The 20,426-nt window shown below is 35.1% G+C and overlaps 1 protein-coding gene across 1 annotated transcript in view; it reads left to right on the top strand.

The window, feature by feature from the left end:
• Window positions 1–20,061, top strand: part of LOC150079356 (ferric reductase 1-like) — a 54,823-nt gene extending 34,762 nt beyond the window's left edge. Inside the window, exons 5-7 of the mRNA XM_090382764.1 lie at window positions 7,755–7,859; window positions 16,471–16,615; window positions 19,302–20,061. Coding sequence (XP_090238890.1) covers window positions 7,755–7,859; window positions 16,471–16,615; window positions 19,302–19,471 — 420 coding nt within the window. The 3' untranslated portion in view covers window positions 19,472–20,061. The remainder of the gene's footprint in view (window positions 1–7,754; window positions 7,860–16,470; window positions 16,616–19,301) is intronic.
• The last annotated feature ends 365 nt before the right edge of the window (window positions 20,062–20,426 follow it).

Consider the following 20,426-nt stretch of genomic DNA (forward strand, 5'->3'; position numbering starts at 1 on the left):
CTGAAAATTGCAGCAGTTGGAAACTAGGCACCTGCGAGAAGATTTGATTGAAGTGTTTAAGGCTTAAATGGATTGAGTAAACTAAATTTTGATGCAATCCATACTCTTTCTCAAATGATGCACATAGGTTGGGGAACAAATTTAAATTGAAAAAGGATGGTTGTAGGACAAATAGGCAGAAATTTTCTTTCAGCCAGAGAGTAGCTGATTGTTGGACCACACTCCATCAGGTGTTGAGGTGGGTAGTTTGAATGAATTTAAGGAACAATCACACAAATTATGAGAAGGAGATGGACAAATAATGTGGGTTTTTTTTTTTTTTTTTTTTTTTTGTTTTCGAGGAGACAAGCTTGTACAATAAGCTTGCTTCCTTGCATCACATGCCACTCCTAATACTTGTGTGTATTCATTTTTTAAAAGCAATTACAGCAAACTGAAGTTTACTGTTAGCAAAGACAGTGTTTTATAAGCCACTGATGCCACAAATTATTAGTCTATCATTACAGATTCTTCTAATACTGCTTTACATTGAAAAGTACTGCATATGGGAAGCAGTAACCCCAGAGTAACGTATCAACTGTGTGATACTACACTGACAGTGGTAGAGAGGGAAAAGGGGCCTGGGAGTAATTGTGCAGGCAGATATGACATTTTCTGAGCAGTGCAGACGGTCTGCAAGAGTAGCTCATGGTGTCTTGTCAATGATATATACAGGAATTTTTCTAATAGGGATAAGGAGGTGATTATCCCCTTGTATAAGGCAATGGTCAGGCCACACCTTGAGTACTGTATACAGGTCAGGAGGCCTCATTTTAGGAAGGATGTAGAGCTGCTGGAATGAGTACAGAGAAGGGCAACAAGATTAATGAATGGAACAAAGGGTTGCTCTTACAAAGAAAGGCTTAAGTTTTGCAGATTACAGTGTCTGGAGACTAGGCACCTGCGAGGTGATCTGATTGAGGTGTATAAAGCCTTGAATGGTTTGAGCATGCTCAGTGCTGATGGGATTCTTCCTCTTGCTCAGAATAATTGCCTGAGAGGGCATAAATTCAAATTGAGGAAAGACAGTTGTAGGATAGATGTGCGGAAGTTTGCCTTTAGCCAGCGGGTGATTGATTGTTGGAACAAACTTCCATCTGTCATTGTAGAAGTTGATAACTTAAACAGATTCAAGGCAAAACTAGACAAACATTTGGAGCGAGTGGATGGGTGAAATGAGAAGAGGGTGTGTGTATGTTTTTTTTTTTTGGCTGATGCTATATAAGCTTGCTTTCTTGCACCATGTGCCCTTGCTAATTCTAATACATATAAACAGCATTTCCCCATTACTATTTATTTGTAATAGTGGTGCCACCTTCCAGCTGGCTGTTTCAAGAGTTATTACCCTCTCTTCAGTAAATGGGTAGATACACCATCAGTGTAGCACTTGAGAACTGATAATTTAACCATACAATATGCAAATCAAACAAACAATTTAGCATGCAATAGCTATAAAGTGCTTTAGGTTTAAGTTACTAACTCATTAAAGGCAGCAGTACTTGTATGTGTTTATTTTATTTTATTTTAATAACATGTGGCCAAGTGTGCAAGATAATTTGGATCCCCAAATGCTTTTTAATTCTTCTATCCCTTGAGCTGCTCCATCTATCCTGGTTATAATATCTTTCCGAAATATTACTTCCTTTGGTTTTCTTATTAGAAATTCTAAAAAAAAAAAGACTATTGTTCACTGAGCAAAGAGATAGAATACAAGATTTAATTTGAAATGTTAACTAAACCTAACTGTTAGGTTGACTTTTTATTTTTCGAATATTTCATATGTCCCAAAAACATTGGGGTGTAAAATGCTTTCATACAACTCATTTTGAAATTGCAACACATAATGTAGTGTTGGCTGTTATTAACTGATTTTATAAGTTTGTAAAGTGTGTTTTCTGTCATCATTAAAAAAAAAAAAAAACAAGTCATCATTTAAAAAAAAAAAAAAAATATATATATATATATATATATATATATATACAAACATACTGCATTAGATGAACAGCTGGTCATACCCGGATATAGATGTTTTTCTTTCACAACTGTACTCCCAATTTCCTGTAAGAAAATTAGTAACTTTTCATTCTTATGCTACTATATTTTGAAAGCTGCTGCACGTTCATGTTTCAGTTCCTGAAAAAGTTCAAGACTTGTAAGACCTGAAAAGTAGTTCTACTGCAACACACAAATGCAAGAACAGAGAAATAAATGTAAAATGAGTTCTACTGCAACAAACAAATGCAACTAGTGAACTGAAACACAAAATTCAAATACAGGTAGCTGAATGCAGCATGCAATTCAGCATGCACACTGACACAAGTGATTATGAAAGTTTTTTTTTAAAAAACTGTCACTGTGAATATGATATCTTAGTATTACACACTAGACAGTATTATAACCAGTAAAAATATTCATTGAATATTGATGCCATTTGCTCTGAATTGTTTGAGTTTACTTCATATATCTTCTGTCTTGTGTATTTAACTTGGGACTATGTGGACCAAGTCGAACACTTGTCCACATAGTCTGTCTATCTTAAAAGTAATAGGATAGCTCATTGAAAAGGCCTCTGGAGTCAGAACTCTGTAATTCATCTGTAATGCTACTAAATAACACTGACTTGAATCTACAAAACACCTTTATTATGAAAATATAAAATAAAATAAAATACATGCGTACTGATCGTATAACTGTATATTAAAATATTAAAACAAAATAAAATAAATGTTGTATAACAAGAATAAAATACAATAAAATATATATTGTTGGCCGCCTTCATCAGCTATAGCTGATAAAGTATGCATGTATTTTATTTTATCACAATAAAGGCATTTTATAGATTCTAGTCAGTGTTATTTAGTAGCATTACAGATGAATTAGTGATAGGATATCTATTCTCCCACCAAAGAAAGGGCAATAACTGTTGATATGTAGTTGTTGTTATTTGGTTTTTAGGAGCATTAGCAACTAAGGCCATATTGCTCTGGGGATATGCAGTGGTCATTCCCTGACCTTTCCGCATCCTCCGTATTTGGTGGTCACAGGCTCGAGAGAAGCGCGAACCTGTCTTATCAAGACAGGTTCGCAACAGGTTAGAACCTGTCTAATCAAGAAATGCGTGCTGCGCACTGCTGCTCCTGCCCACCTGGCTACAGAGACGCCACAATAACTGTGAAAATGGTCATCTATATAGTGACACTACATTACAAATAAGCAGCAATTATGTCTCTTTGGTAATATGGTTTATTTGTTGTGTAGTAGTGGGACAGTGTGGTAGTGGTCTCTCACAGCTTGTGGGATCAATGTAAAATGTATTTAGTTTTTGTAACATAAAACTTCAGTTTTCTGTTACAAAACCTAAACCTTGCTTTTTTTATTAAGAACTGAGTAGTCCATCTTGCTGAGATTTTCATTATCATTCAGCAAAAATAAATGAATAAATAAAATATAAATACTTGAAATTCTTCAATTTCCAGTTCAAAATAAAAATATTTAAAATAATTTTCATTCAGTACTTTAAAGTCCAAAGTGCAGGAATGGTGGGGCAATTAAAAATCTAATAGACAAAATGTTTTGAGATATTGCCAGATCTGGTCCTTGTTCTAAAACTGATAGTCAAATATGGAGTGGAACTTTTCAGTACCTTTCAAAGAAAGATGATCTTTCATTTGATACTGTAAAGTTTGACCTCTGAAGTGGGGTTACCATAGAGACAAACAAATGTCATTGAAACATCACCTGATGCTCACTTCCCACTGTTTAGACAAAGTACATCCTTTCTGTTCTAATTGATTTTGTGGCTTAAAAAAAAAAAAAAAACACTTTATTGTTTTGAAATTGTTTCCTTTGGGAAATTAGCAACTCTTTGTTTATAAATTCAGCTGTATACAGACTGAGGTTATAATCAGAGAATTAGTCCTAAATACAGTGTTAATCCACCATTGTTGGTGTGAAATTCAGAAATTAAAGTGTTGGCTTGAATTGAAAAAAAAAAATTGACATCTTAAAAGTGCTTATAGCATAGGCAGTACTGAATATGTATTCAAACTCTTTTTCTATAGTTGATCCAACACTTGTAACACTTTCCCTGTAACTAATGTTTAGTCATACGAAGGTGGTTCAATAAAGAATCACCCTCACCTACTTCCACATATCACCGAGTCATGATATTTTGTGTGTAGCATCATACATATCTCTGTATTAAAGGTGTAAAATTTCAGCCTTATGTCTTAATTTGTTTTTCTCTTACAGAGCTGAATGTCTGACAAAGTAACATCATGGACAAAGTTGAATCCAGAGCTGTAATCCAGTATCTGTTCTTGAAGGGGAAATCTCCTAAAGAAATCCACAAGGAGATGACTGCTGTATATAAGGATGAAGCCCCATCCTATGGCATTGTGGAGCACTGGCATAGACAGTTTAGTTATGGTCGGACATCAATAGAATCTGAGCCCATTCCAGGTCATCCCCATTCAGCCATTGTTGGTAGCACGATCACAAAAGTGGAGTCGTTAATCATGGAAGATCGCCGGATATCTGTGCGTGAATTGTTCCAGGAGTTGAAGTTTAGTGTGGACTCTGTTGAAAAAGTCCTTCATGACCAACTCCATTTATGGAAATTGAGTCCAAATGGATTCCCTGATTATTGACCGGTTTCCAGAAGGCTGATCGACAACAGAAATCACAAGAGCTGTTAGCCCTGTGCCAAAAAAACGAGGAAGACTTTTTCTCTCGTCTAATCACTCAGGATGAAAGTTGGATACCATTTCGACCCTGAAAGTAAAAAGCAGTCCATGGAATGGTGACATCATGGTTCCCCACCCCTCAAGAAGGCAAGGGTCCAAGCATCAGCAGGAAAGGTCTTGCTGACAGTGTTTTGGGATGAGAAAGGCATAATAATGACTGATTATCTACTGAAAGGTAAAATTACAAGTGCCTATTATGCCAACTTACAAAATTACGGGAGAAAATCAAAACATGTAGGTATGGCATGCTATCCAAAGGTATGAGAATGCTTCAAGACAATGCCCCAGTTCACACTTCTGAAATTGCAACAACACAAGCGGCCACTTGTGGATATGAAATACTGCCCCATCCAGCCTACTCATCTGATCTTGCACCATCTCCTTGGAAACAAGGACTCCTTGTTTCCTTCCCTCAAATCATTTCTTCGGGGGACCCACTTCCCTGACGACTTGACTTGGTGCATTATGGCCTTAGCTGCCAATGTGCCATTAAAAACCAAACCTAAACCTTCCCTGACGACGAGACACTCATTTCTGCAACAGAGTCATGGTTCAAAGACCAACCTCACCACTTCTACAAAAGTGGTACCCATAGCCTGATCCATCTATGGGAAAAATGTGTAAATCTGCATGGTGGCTATGTAGAGAAGGACTAAAACCTATGCCAAGAATAAACAGGCTAGCAGCCTGTTTATTCTGCAAACCTCTGCAGCTAGGTCAGGGTAATTCTTTACTGAATCATCCTCGTAAATAAGAAACTTATAGTGGTGCCGCATGTGAATATTTATGAATGAATTTTTTTTTATTCTGGTCATTAATATTATAACTGCTTTAAAATTAAATTATGAAACACAGGGATTACCTTTATTTTAGATATAGGAAGCTTCTTTTCCAACCAACTCTCCTAGTCTAACATGCTAATAATTCTTTGGGAAGGCAATATCAATTTTACAAAACATGTGGGACGTCTTCCTCACTGTCAGAACCGTAGTGTTCAGACCCCTCGGTCTCAACATTGAGCGCTCAAGACTTCTGTCTTCAAACACCATACCTCTGGCAGCACGGAAACCATTACGTGGATTGACATAAAATTAAATTTTGAAGGTCTAAATCGCTTAATAAATATGGACCGATTATTTTCTTCGGTCCTGTAGCTTGACATTAGAGTTAAATTTAGGGGTCTAAAAAGTTTAATGGATATGGGGGATTATATCCATTATCCATTAAATGCATATCCATTAAACTTTTTAGACCCCTAAACTCTAATAACACTGCGGTGAAAAATATTCATACTCAGCTGCATTATAAATTACTAAAGGTAAGGACAAAAAAAAAATAAGTCAATATAACCATTTATAATTTTTAAAATAGCTGCTGTCACCACGAAGATATTTTTACAGTGGTGTAGATAGCCAAACAGAAGATGAGGAGGGGAAGAGACTGAAAACGATAGAGTAAAGAGAAAAATATTCATACTTTTAAATATTGAGGTGTGGAAATAAGCCTATTCAATCATTTATGAAATTTTAAAAAAATAATAAATAAAAAAAGCATTGTCACTATAATATATTTCATGTTTGCAGTATTTGTTGCTTTATTGACCATATATGGTACTTTCTTCTAAACCTGTTAAAATACCTGCAGTAATCAACCAGCACCCAAAAATCAGTTAACTTAGAACTTGCTGAGTAATCTTTTTCCCATATTTGTTTCTTCTGTTTCTGCTCTCTGCAATAGTCTTCCTTATATGTAGGAAGAATATTGCAGAGAGTTTCCCATTGCTGATTTGCTGAAAGTTTCTCAACAGAAATTCAAGGTAAACATCAACCATTCTTTCAACCTTCAACCCCCCACTACAGTTATAGAGTACTATAGATCAAAACATATTTTGATTTTCTTTTTGTCAAATTTATCCCATTACCATGTTTTTGGTTTTTTTCCTCAAAAGTTTTCAGAGATTTTACAGAAATTTTGTTTAAAAATCCTAGTGCACTTATGCATTTTACACATTCAATAAAATACCTGTAGCTGAAAATAAATCAGATGAAGTGATTGCATTCTTTTTTGTGTATGAAAAAAAAAAAAAAAAGAAGCTGGAGAAATCAGTAATTGTGCAATTAAAGGTAAGATATAAGTGAAAATTTTCATCCGAGATTGAAGGAAGAATTCTGTTATAAAGTAGTAATGGTCATAGGACCTTTCACAACCATTAACCAGTTGCTAGTGAGAAGTGGTTGTGTTTTCAGAGGTACAATATCATACACATACAGAATACTCATGTGTGCTATCACATTCATATGCATTATTGCAGACTGGAAATATAAATCAAAGATCAATATATTTTGAAATGAGCAATGTTAAGAAGAAGAAAACCACTTGACAATGCAATTAAAAAAAAAAAAAAATGGGGGACAATGGGAAGTAACGGTGAATAGTAATCTTATGCATCACCAATGGCAGCAAAAAATTGACACCGTACATCATTCTAAACAGAAAGATGCTGCCTATTTTTTTTTAAATAAATTTTGTCTTTCAGAAAATGACAGCACATCTTATTAGGGTGCCATGATATATTTGGATAAATGCAGTATTAAAATCATAAACAAAGGATATCTGTCATTTCTTTTATTCAAAACTTGACTGCTCCAGTATAACTAGAAGAGTGGCCAGTTATGGGCACAGAGTTAATTACATTATGCATTACATAGTCACCATTTTGTAAACTCCTCTGATCTTATGTAGCATCTGAAAATATAAAGATTTTTTTTAATTAATGATTACATTTCTTGTAATAATTAGGCTGATGTTTCTTATATTTTTTACATATTACATCAAGAATAAATTTGTGTTGTCATTTATCACATTATAATATTAAATGTGAAAAAATAGTTTGAGTTTCAAGATGTAATTTTAAAAAACTTTATTTGCTGATTAAACTTTATTTTATATCAGTTAACATTTTCTTTATAGCTTGCGGAGCTTGATCTGACAGCATGTATAAGAGCTGGCACTGCTACAGAGGTGAAACACTATACTGTTCAAAATAAGGATGGAGAACTTATAGAAAAATCAAGTGTAAGAAATGTCCATATGCTTTCATATTATACAATGATACTTCTAAATGTATACATTGAAAGTCACTTTAAACATTCAGGTTGTAAAGAAAAACACTTTCATTTCTTTCCCTTTGGCATTCACGTATATAAAGGACTGTTTCCTGTATTTCTTAGACATCTTTGTGAAATTCTTTTCATAATCTGCTTTAGCTTACCTCACCTCCTTGAGTAACTTTGTTTCTTGATAATCTGTATATATATCTCAAGCAACCTTCCTTTCTGATGTCAATTTCGTCATTATTTGGTCATCCATTTCAGGAATGAAATGGTGCATAGCAGCTAGAATAATTTCTGAAACAGTTCTCACTTTGCAGTGTATTACTTAGGAATTTCAGCTGCCCTTATATGCTTCCCTTTGCCCTTAGAAGTTGATAGCTTAAACAGATTCAAGGCAGAACTAGACAAACATTTGGAGCAAGTAGATGGGTGAAATGAGAAGGGGATGTGTGTGTGTGTTTCTTTTTTTTTTTTTTTTGGCTGATGCTATATAAGCTTGCTTTCTTGCATCATATGTCCTTGCTAATGCTAATAATTATAATTTCTTTTGATACTTTCCATTCCAAAACATTATGGTCACTACCAGATAGTGACTCCTTAACTTGAAGATTTTTAATGGCAGATAAATCTTTAGTAATGAGAAAGCTAGGAATATTGATCCTTGTCATGGCATTCTGATATGGAAGAAATACATTTCTAGTTTTAATTATATAAATTTTATGCATAATAAGTTAAGCATTGATTTCTTCCACAAGAATAAAAATGCAGATAGATTGTCATCTGATATCGTAACTGCACTGTAAGCTTTGTTTTGTATAGTTAAGTTACTGCTTAACTTAACTACACAAAAAGTTAACTATCATTTTAACATAAATATATCATTTTAACATAAATAACATTATAAAGATAAAAGAATAGCTGTTTTACTTACATTTACTAGCAAGGTTTGCTTAATTCTTTTCTTCTGAAGATTTACATGGTGTGAAATTATAGCACACTCCTCTAAAAAAACTTAATACACTCAGCATTAAAAATGAACTGTAAAACTAATGTTTACTGGTGCCAATGATGTTTGAGTGAGAGAAAGAAAACATAATTATCACCAGTGTATGCAATAGCATGATTTACTTAGTGACATAATAGATTGTTACAAAATGAAAAAAGAAGATAGCATAAAACTATTAAGTAGATGGAACAGCTGTGATTGATGCAAAATGATTACTGTTGTAAAGTGAAATCTAAAGAGTGTGCAAGGCTGTTTTTGACTAAGTTTTTGTTTTTTCACAGCTGTTTTGATGAGGATTCTTAAAGAAATTTCTCTTGACGAGAAATGCAGATATTTGAAATAATTTATTGTTCGGCTGATGTGTTCTGATCATTCAGCAAAAGTCAATACTGCTCAATAAAATATTAATTTACGTCATTATACACATACCTCATTATACAAGGATGATAAATGAAGAGAAATGATATGTAAACTTTATTTCCCTAATGTTTTCTGTTATACAGAAGAGTTCTTTCTGTGAGACAGTTCAGCAAAGTTATTACTTATGAGGGATAGAAAAAGGAGCTGAACTTGACTGAGATCAGTTCAAGAATTCTTACTTCTTGCCAGTGACTGTTGAAAGTTCCTGAAATTTTGGCAGACTTTTGTTTGGAGAAGTAATGCTTACTGAGATCCCGCATAACAAATTGAGTATAACAAATCAGCAGTATTATTAATCAGCAGTAACAATACCAGTATTATGCATACCATTACGTACAGAATTTTAAAAGTTCTTTCTATGATGCTGTAATTCTAATTGTTCTGTCTTGAGTAGATAAAACCTAAATAAAAGATTAAAATCATTATAAAAAGTTTCTCATTTAACGATTAATAAATTGTAATTTTATTCTTTTGGTGAAATAATCTTTCAGAAGTGTGTTATTTACATATGTCAATACCTGAATAATGGGGAATAAATCCACAGAGAATAAAATGGGGTTTCAAAAGATATGCATATTCTTTGTTATGAGTTATAATCTAAGAGCAAGTTTGAGTAAACTGCAAGTAAATTTAGCTTAAGAACACAAATAATACATACCACAAAGAAGTCAATATAAAAAGCAATAATCCAAGAACTGACTGGTACTAGGCAAGATTCCTATCTCCAAGTTCCAATCCATATCCACAACTTTATTTGATTGCCCATCCCAGTGTAACTGGTCATACTCCACACATTCATTAGATCCATAGCATATTTTACTCTGTTTTGTTGTTCCATTCTTTTTGTAACATCAGATTGATTCAGTATTATTCCAGCATTTCCCATCAATACTCTTCTTGATTCTATGTGTGTTCTGATTATAAATATAACCCCTCCTCCTCTTCTATCATGCATTTCTTTCCTGTAATTGTATTTACCATATTCTGCATCCAGTATATAAAAATGGCACCATGTTTCCAATATAATTATTATACTGGCATTCATTGATACATCTGTTACTGCAAGTTCATCAGGTTTATTAACTATACTTTTAGCACTAGTTTACAAACATGTGAGAAAATGTCTTTTTATAATCTTTGTATCCTGACACATCCTATGTAAGTGCTTTCTGAGAGACTTTTCCAAATATATATTTGATACGTTGTACCATTTAGCATTAGCAAGGGCACATGATGCAAGAAAGCAAGCTTATATAGCATCAGCCAAAAAAAAAAAAAAAAAAAACCCCTTCTCATTTCACCCATTCACTTGCTCCAAATATTTGTCTAGCTCTGCCTTGAATCTGTTTAAGCTATCAACTTCTACAACAACAGATGGAAGTTTGTTCCAGCAATCAACAACCCACTGGCTAAAGGCAAACTTCATATCTGCCTGCACAATTACCCCCAGGTCCTTTTCCCTCTCTACCACTGTCAGTGTAGTACCACACAGTTCATACGTTACTCTGGGGTTACTGCTTCCCATATGCAGTACTTTACATTTGTCAATGTTAAACTTCAGTTGCCACCTCTCAGCCCATCTGCTCAACTTTTCTAGATCCTGTTGCAGCAGCGTACTGTCATTAGTGTCCTTAACAACCCCACCATCCTTTGTATTGTCTGCAAACTTAGACATTAAGCTTGATATACCATCATCATTATCATTTATAAATACAGAAAACAACAATGGACCCAACACTGAACCCTGAGGGATTTCACTAATAACATTAGTCCACGAAGAGCAGTGTCCATTGATTACCACTCTCTGTCTTCTCCCACTCAACCATCCCTTTATCCATAGCGGCAGTCTGCCTCCAATGCCACACTGCTCTAATTTGTGCAGCAGTCTTTCATGTGCAGCAGTATCAAAGGCATTTCTAAGATCCAAATATATGATATCAAAGTTATTCTTTGCATCCAGTTTCTTTGTGACTACATCATAGTATCCAATCAAATCGGTCAGATGAGACTTCCCCTAAACAAACCCATTCTGTGCCCAAGCTATAACTGAAGTCTTGTCTAGATCCTGCAATGCTTCTTTAACCAGAGCCTCAATTAATTTCCCTGGAACAGAAGTTAAACTACCAGGTTTGTGATTACCTTTGTCCCTTTGATCCTTTTTTGTGGATTGGGGTTACATTTGCACATTTCCAGTACATGGGTACCTCTCCTGAGTCCAAGGAAGCTCTCATAATTATGGCTAAGGGTTTGCTTACTTCCTCTGCTGCCTCCTTTAATATAACTGGATAGATCCCATCCACCCCGGGTGCCTTTCTTGTGTATATCTTCAACAATTTCTCCTCCACTTTGCTCTCAGTTATTACAAGATTCTCTAGCTTACTGCTAGAGTTGATTACACCTCTGGCATTCCCCTCGCTAAATAACTCCTCGTGTGAATGTCGTCGATGCAAAATATTCATTTAGTTTGTTAGCTACCTGAGCAGGATCATCAACAGTTGACCCATCGATATCAAGTGGACCAATCTGATTCATCCCCTTCCTTCTAGAGTTTACATAAGTAAAGAACTCTTTGCATCCTTTGCCAAAGATTTCTCGTAATCTGCCTTTGCTTGCCCAACCTCCTTTGTGACTTAGTTACAGACCAGTATATATCATAGGCTTCTGTGTCACCTGTTAATTTATATGTATCCCATGCATTTTTATTCTCTGCCACATGTCTAATTAGTTCATCTGACATACATTTAGGCCTAAATCTTGAACAATATTTCTTTCGTTGGAATGAAAAGCCTAGTAGCTTCCAAGATAAATTCTTTGAATGCTTCCCATTTTGAATTTGCTGTTGGTAACATCATCAGTTGATCCCACCGTATAGAATTTAAATACTGTCTCAGACCACCGTAGTCACCTTTATGAAAGCAAAAACCCTTCCCTTTACCCCTGATGGTAGTTACCTCTTTGAGTAAATCCCACTTTAGCACACTGTGATCACTGCCACCTAGTGGTTCCTTTATCTGCAGATTCTTAATGCAGGAAGAATCACTACTGATAATCATATCAAGAGTATTACTCCCTCTAGTTGCCTCCCGAACATGCTGCTGTAGAAAACAATCATCCAATAAATCCACAAAAGCCTTGCTAGTGTGTGAGTGACCAACACACAAATTCCAGTCAGTCTCTGGGAAATTAAAATCCCCATTATAAGACTTGTTGATTTACTGGCCTACTCTATTTCTCTGCACAATTTGCTCATTATACTTGTCAGATTCATTAGACCTATATCACACACACACACCTACTCTCATTTTTCTTTTCCCAGTGCTTATGTCATACCAAACAGACTCAACATTGCATTGTCCACCAACATCAATTGGATGCACTTCCTTAGATTTTATGTATTTCTTAACTAATAGCATAACCCCTCCTCCCTTCCTGTCCTGTCTATTCTTTCTGTACACATTGTACTCCACAAATTCCAATTCTGCACTGCTTATGTCTGTGTGACACCACGTCTCTGATATCCCAATAATATCTGCCTTTGATGTCTTGACTAGCATTTCAAGCTCATCAAATTTATTAACTATACTCCTAGTATTGGTGTACATGCAAGTATACATGCACCTGTTTCTACTCTTAGTTACCCTAACACAGCCCATGTATTTACTTATTCCACTATGACTCCCAGCAGTCCTGGAAATCCCCATTGCCTTGCTTTCCAGGCTGCTGCTCAATTGCATTTCACTAGAAGCAGTGCAAGGATCACTTTCACCTCTGCCAGCGCCTACTGTTAATCTATTAGTCTGTGTATCCCCCCAAACTAGCAGTTTTCCAACCCACCTAACTCTGCCTCGATAGCATCAGTAAATTTTTCAAATAACTCCCCAGTAATTTCTTTGCTATTTTCCTATGGCCCCATAGTCCTAGTGTCAGTTCCAACTCTCACTGTAATAGTATTATAAGAGCTCCCAGAAGACCATGTACTACTCCAAATACTTTCTAAGTTACCGAATGTCTGAATAGAAGAGTCCAAAGTGGTGTGTAACCCTTGCTCTATTACTAATCTGCATCATTCCATTGAATCCAACACCTCCCCCTCCAAATTATCAATTTCCCTGAATCCTTTTAGGCCTTTTCTAATATATGGTGGTTACCATTGCTGCTCTTCCACATCATGGAAAAGCCAAAATTTGTTAAGATAACAGGAACCTCCCCGTGGACTATTTCCGCATAGTGGCTCCTGAGACTTTTTCAGATGAAGGTTGCATGATTTTTTTTTTCTTTCTGAAACTTATCTTTTTTTTTTTTTTTTTTCATCCTAGCAAACAGATAAACTGATCATAGGATTCTTACAGAGGTTGCTTAGTTACAGAGATCTTTCCTGCTTCCTTTGCTCCACCCAACCATTAGCTGACTGTCACCAGCTAAAACAAAGCAGAAAATTGTGTGCCTGAATTTAGCAAGAACCACTTGTCTTCTTTAAATATACAGGGTGATTCACTACCAGTGCGACAAACTTGCAGGAGGTGTAGGGGGCACAAAGACGAATTGGAATCACATAGCATTGCAGGGTCCGAAATGCCTTCGTCATGTGGTAGAGGACATTGAACGGGAGGTCGCATGAACAGCGATTCCGCTGGAAGTCAGCATTTGCGAACCGTTTCTGTTGAAGAAACCAAGTAGCAAAAGTCCTCCGGAGTGGATAATCCGCACGCTCCAATGATTGGATGCGTTGCAGATGGTATGAACTCATTTGGTTTGTTGACAGTATCCTCCATACAGTGGATTGGGAAATACCCAGTCATTGGCCTATCGCTCGAGTACTCATACTCGGATTGCCTTCTGCAAGACATAGGACATTCTCCTCATTGTCTGGCATCCTCGTCGTTCGCTCTCGATTCATGGTACCTCTCGTGAAACAACCAGTCTCACGTAACCTTCTGTGTACACGTGCGAAAAATCATATGATGAGGAGCACGCCTGTGCGGGAAACATTCCTGGTACAAGCGCAGAGCGGCGCGCCCATTACAGTCCACAGCTCCATACACGAGGTGCATGTCGGCCAGTTCAACGTTTGAATACTCGTCCATCCTACTGCCTCAGGAACCGATTCACAAATGCTGACTTCCAGCGGGATCGCTGTTCAAGCGTTGACCTCCCGTTCAACGTCCTCTACCGCATGACGAAGGCATTTCGGACCCTGCAATGCTATGTGATTCCGATTCGTCTTTGTGCCCTCTACACCTCCTGCAAGTTTGTCGCACTGGTAATGAATCACCCTGTATATGGATAACATATAATGTACAATTGAATAGTTATTCCATCATTGTAATTGAGTATCATATTTTTAAACAGTATTTTACATTTATATTAATGACTTTGTATACACATACAGTATTGTTTTAAATTCCAGTGCACTTTCTCTTTTTGATCTCCTGTGGCTCAAAAATAACTACAGTAGTTAAAGAAATTGAAACATAACAGTAAAGAAACGTATAGATATTTTGAATGTTTTTGCTTTCAACTCATCAAATAATTAATATGCTAATTGTTTGTTGGCTGAATATTAATCCAGTGCCCACACTCTGGTGTTTGTAAGTGGAAAAACTTGTGTATTAAATAGAAATGAGATTGGGAATGTTGCAGTCATCAGAGGATAACTTTATATTTATACAAATATTTCACATTAATGTTTCTCCATATAAGATTCCACAGAAAGTTCAAGAAACAAGCCACTCCCAAACAGCTTGAATTAAGTTGTGTAATGTTATATCATAAGGTATTGGCTGAGGTGAGATGAGAACCTATGAAATTGTAAAATTAATGGCAATATATAAGGTCTACTGTTCATTAAATTATTATAAAATACAAGAATAAAGGTGTAACAAAAGTATAATCATGTCTTGGCTCCCCAAAAGTGCTGCACAATCAGAGAAAATATATAAACTTTGACCAAGAACTCAAAAGCAGTAGTCTAAACAATTATACTGAGTTTGTAGCTTCCCATATAGCAATGCTGCAATTATCAGCACCTCGTCATGCTATATAATAAACTTTATATAAAAAGCACTTATAGTTTTTGTTATAATGGCTGCTGAGCTATGTTCGGGTCACATTTGTGAGTTAAATGGGCTGAATTTCAATAAAGCCCAGCCATTCTGCAACAGTAAAATCCTCTGCTTGTTCCTTCACAATGGTAAGACTGTTAGTAACACTGAACATACCACATTGACCTTGCTTAATGTTTTAGGTTCTAATACCTTTCATACTTGGGCTTTTCATAAAACAATATAAAACAAAATGTGCAAACTGTGAATTATACTGAGTTCTTAGCTCCCCAAATAGCACTGCTGCAGTTATCAGCACCTTGGCATATTAGGTAACAAGCTGTATATAAAGAGCACTTATAGTTTTACATTATGGCTGGGAAATCCAAAACCATTTATTTTCCCCATCCAACCAAGCAAGTGCATCTTGCTTGGGAATCGGGGAAAGAGAGCAAGGTTGAAAGAGAGGCAGAAAAAGAGAGAGAGAGAGAGAGAGAGCGAGCAAGGATTGGATTGGCTAATGTGCTTTGGTGTTGTACCATAACTGAAAGTCATGTCTTCAAATACTAGTCTAATGGCAATGTATGGAACCTTACTCTGTTCTACAGTGTTTTAAGAACCGAGTGCTTAATGCCCACTGTCACAAATTGGTGATTGATGGCGTGATTCACGGGCATTCTTACATGATAATAGCTCATTGATAGCAATGTTAGTTAAGCATTGGTCCCAGTAAACATACATAACAAATTTTATTATGGCCAGGCACACTAGAAATCCATTGGGTATGCCTAAAGTAATCTAAAAAGTGATCTGCTAACTAACACCATAACCACTGAGTGGTTGCCAATTAACTTGTTTGATGACTTTTGGAAAATCTTAATCAAAGAATATATAGTCATTCGGTAGTAACTGAAAGTTATATTCTAACAGTTATAGTGGTAAAAAGGGACCTATGCGCTACTAAATGCAACCTTGTAGGGTGTCTGGATACTTCTGTCAGGGTAGTATATAATTATAAAATCAGCATTTTTAAGATAACCGAACTTAGGCATGAATGTTTGGTGCCTAGTTAAAATGATCAAAACTTTTTTTTTTTTTTTTTGCAGACAATAAGTAACATTAAGAAAGACCTTGATGGTGATACTGTTTGGTGTAGTTTCAGTCGTCCCATTCATACACCAGGGGATATAAATCTGAGTGTACCAATGTATCAAGTTTATATGTGGGGAACTACAAATGTAACCAGTGAATGTAAGTATTAAATATTAGACATTTAAATAATCCTAATTTTAATAATAGTAATACTGGTCTGATTTTTCATTTGTATGAAAACAAAATATGAAGAAAACACTTTTTGTCATTTACAGATGTAGTTCAATCTTTTTGCAGTAAATTCCATTCCTTTAGCCTATATCCAACAAGTATGAGATTTAAATTCTATTTAAAGCCTGTGCTTTAAATAGATTTAAATCTCATACAGGATCATTTAGTTTACTTTGAATTATAAGGTGTCCTGTTTGGGTCTGGGCATTCATATTCTGATTCAGAGCTTGTACGAACTGTTTCCATTGTTATCATCTTCTAATGAACAGGTTTCTGAAAACAGGAACAGATAGTTCATTACTGTCTAAAAGCATATTCAACTACAGTTGTCACCAAAAACTATAAAAAGAGCACAAGTTTACTAATGTTTATCACAACATTAACTCACATATTTACAACACTGATTGCCTGATCTGTCTGGGAGGTTTGCTCTGTCTATCCTTATTGCCTTACATGTGAGGAGCAGATGGGGCCCACAGAATAACTACCAGATCATGACCACTGCCACAAGAGCTAGAAAATCCTAACTGCAGAACTTCTCAATCAGCAGTCCAACTAATATGGACAAATGGACCAAAATCTAAGTATGTTAAAAACTGAAATATGAAATATATCTTGCAAACTGGCAGTTGCAAGGAAAACAAAAGTGGGCTATACATTCAAAACCAGTATTTTAAAAAATCCACTATATTTCTGTTGAAAAAATTTTTCATTATTCGGTGTAATATAAATATAACCAACATTAGTAAACCTTTTACCATAAATCTTCCCTTTAAACTGCACAACTGCTACACGGAACGTGCAATACTTGACATTCATACTGAGGTTACTTCTTTATTTCAGCTTTCTATGGTCTGCTTCAGTGGTGATCCTACTTTGAGAAGAGTGCTAACAAACTATCGGAAGATAATCAGATTAAACACACACAGGCAGCGAATAACACATTAAAATATGCCAAAATAATCATTAGTGTAATTATATTAATGTACAGTGTATAAGTCAATGCCTATTTTCAAATATTTATAAATCTTTAATAATAATTTACAGAATTTAATTAAACAAGTGATAGTTATTTAACCATTGAGCAGTAGATGATTTGGTGTCCATCCACTAACAAAAATAACTAAATTGGACCTGTAATTCTCAAAGCTCATCATTATACAGTGAGCCCTTTATTACTAAAGTTCACTGTTAATTGATTGGTAATATATGGCTCCTTTCTACCGTTGCAGTTTTCTTTAACTACATTGTAGGGTCACCGCTAGGGTTTGCAGGCTGAGTGCAAATAGCTCTTAAAAACCAGGAGTAAACTATCTGTGTAGAGCCACAGATTAGAATTCAAATGATTTTTTTTTTAATAAGAAAACAATAGAATATTTGATATCATTACAGGAACGTTGTTAGTCATAACTATGAAATTAAATACTGTATTAACTTTTCAAAATATCAAATAAAATTCTATTAACATACTATCTATAGCAGGGATCAGCAAATGGTTGGTCACAAAGCATGTTTTGAAGTCACGATGCACAGAAATAAAAATATAATTCCCTGAACGGCACCAGAAATCTCATTACTGTAATTACTTGCCTGATTTAGTTTTTAAATTTACTCAAATTTTTATGCACCTACCTAATGTGTTTTTTATGGTAAAACATTTTAATAATTCTACAACCAGTGTATGTCATTTAAGATAAGAGAATTACAAGGAAAAAATTGTTATGGGTTAATCTTGTGACCTGGTGTTTTTGGAAAAGTAGCTCATATGGTGGAAAAAGTTGCCAGTGTCAGATCCATAGCAACATGTGTTAATCTGGTGGGAAGATGGTTATAACCAAAGAATAAATTTTCACACACAAGGCTGTTTGTTTTATGTTCATGCCTAAAGACTAAAACTCTGTGCTTTTATTACAATGCAGAGCCAGTCCAAAACATGGTTGTGGCTGCACCTCTTGCATCTGCCTATAGCTGGCCCTGAGTGTTGATATTTTTTCTTTATAGTAATTTTAAAATTTATAAACAAACCAAATTTATACAGAATGCTTCACTCTAGGTGAATCACTTTGTTCATATATATGTACATAAAATATCCTTTAAAAATAAATATTTTTAAATTCATACTTGTTTAAAAAATACATATATACACTATATGAAAAAGTATTCACACAAAACACACAGTTAGTTTAAAAAGGGGCTTCTAATTCAGAAACCTAATGGACAGTAGGACTGCCTTTTGTCTAATGCATAGTAGGACTGCCTGAGCTTCAGCCTTACCATGCATACTTTCTACCAGCTGACCAGAATCCATCCCCCCACAGAAAATATCTAGCTTTGATTGGAAATAGTCAGGTGAAACCTGTTGACACCTTTTTGAGCTGAGCTGTGTTAGCTTATCAGAGGCAGTAGTTTCCTTCCCCAAAGTTTTTTGTCCAATAAACAGGCAGAACCCCAGAATACAAGCACTTTATGGAAACAGAATGCACCGATTGTTCATGTCCTATCTTACTGTTAGTCTGAATCATCTAGCTAGTTTAAAAAAATAGATCATCTTTTCAAATAATCCTTGTATATAATTCTTATATATGCTTTCATATATTCATCTTTTTTTTTTCAGCTACTGATCCTGTATTTCCTCCTGAAAAACTATTTATAAGCAAACAGATGATGAATATTGCTGAAAAGCTGAATGAACATCACTTAGACAACGGCTCATCAACTATAGTAATTGGAACTGCTTTATCTCTCCTTCTAACACTTCTTCCCATTCTTCTTCTCTCAATATAAGAATACTTTCATTGTATGTATTATTTTTGTCATTGTGCACACAGAACAGTTTCACACATTATTTCCTCCTATTGAGAGAGGAAGCTGCTCATTAGCATATAGTATCTCCTCTAGTATTTTGATAAGCAAAATACACTAGTCTTGCAGCTCATATTAACAGTACAAACTGTGATATTTTTAATGCCATACTTACATAAAAATATTCGTTTAGACTTTGAAGACTAATGGCCACTGATTAAAAAATAAATTTGGTATATATAATCAAAAATATTTTTATGCTCTGTAAATTAATAACATATTTAAAATGACTAAAAATAACGCATTAATTCACTTCAATGTTCTGGATGGGCAAAAATCAGTGAATGCAATATTCCTCACAAATGTGGGGGAAAGCCAAAAGTCATGCAACTTTAGTAAAGCAGTGCAGACTAGACTACACTGTTTTACTAAGGACTATCAACCCCTATTAAGAATTTATTTATTTTGACTAGCATTGCCCATGTGCAATGCACATGCCATTCATGCTTATGCTACAGAGCTTATAATAAAGATAATAACCAGTGAATCTCTACTCAGAGAATAATGTTTAGTTTTATGTATAGAAAGAAAAAATATGATAAGTTGTCATGCTCACACTACGTAGTTTATAATACAGCTAATAACTGATGAATGTTCTGTCATGCTGTGATGATCAAAGAATAACATTTAATTTTTATACATGTGTGTGTGTGCATATATATATATATACACACACACTTCTCAGAATACACAGGGACATCTTACAACTATTAATATATTATTTTCTTACAAGGGTGCAATAAGCTACATTAAAGGTCTTAGAAGACTTCTGTATTTACTATTATATAAAGAACAATAGCAAACCTATAGATCTAATTCAGTTTTTACAGGATGCAGAAGGTTTTTCTTTGTAAGTTGCATAACTTGGCCATATTAA

This window comes from Mastigoproctus giganteus, chromosome 10, assembly GCF_048544385.1.
Source record: "Mastigoproctus giganteus isolate SK-2022 chromosome 10, ASM4854438v1, whole genome shotgun sequence".
Lineage (NCBI taxonomy): Eukaryota > Metazoa > Arthropoda > Arachnida > Uropygi > Thelyphonidae > Mastigoproctus > Mastigoproctus giganteus.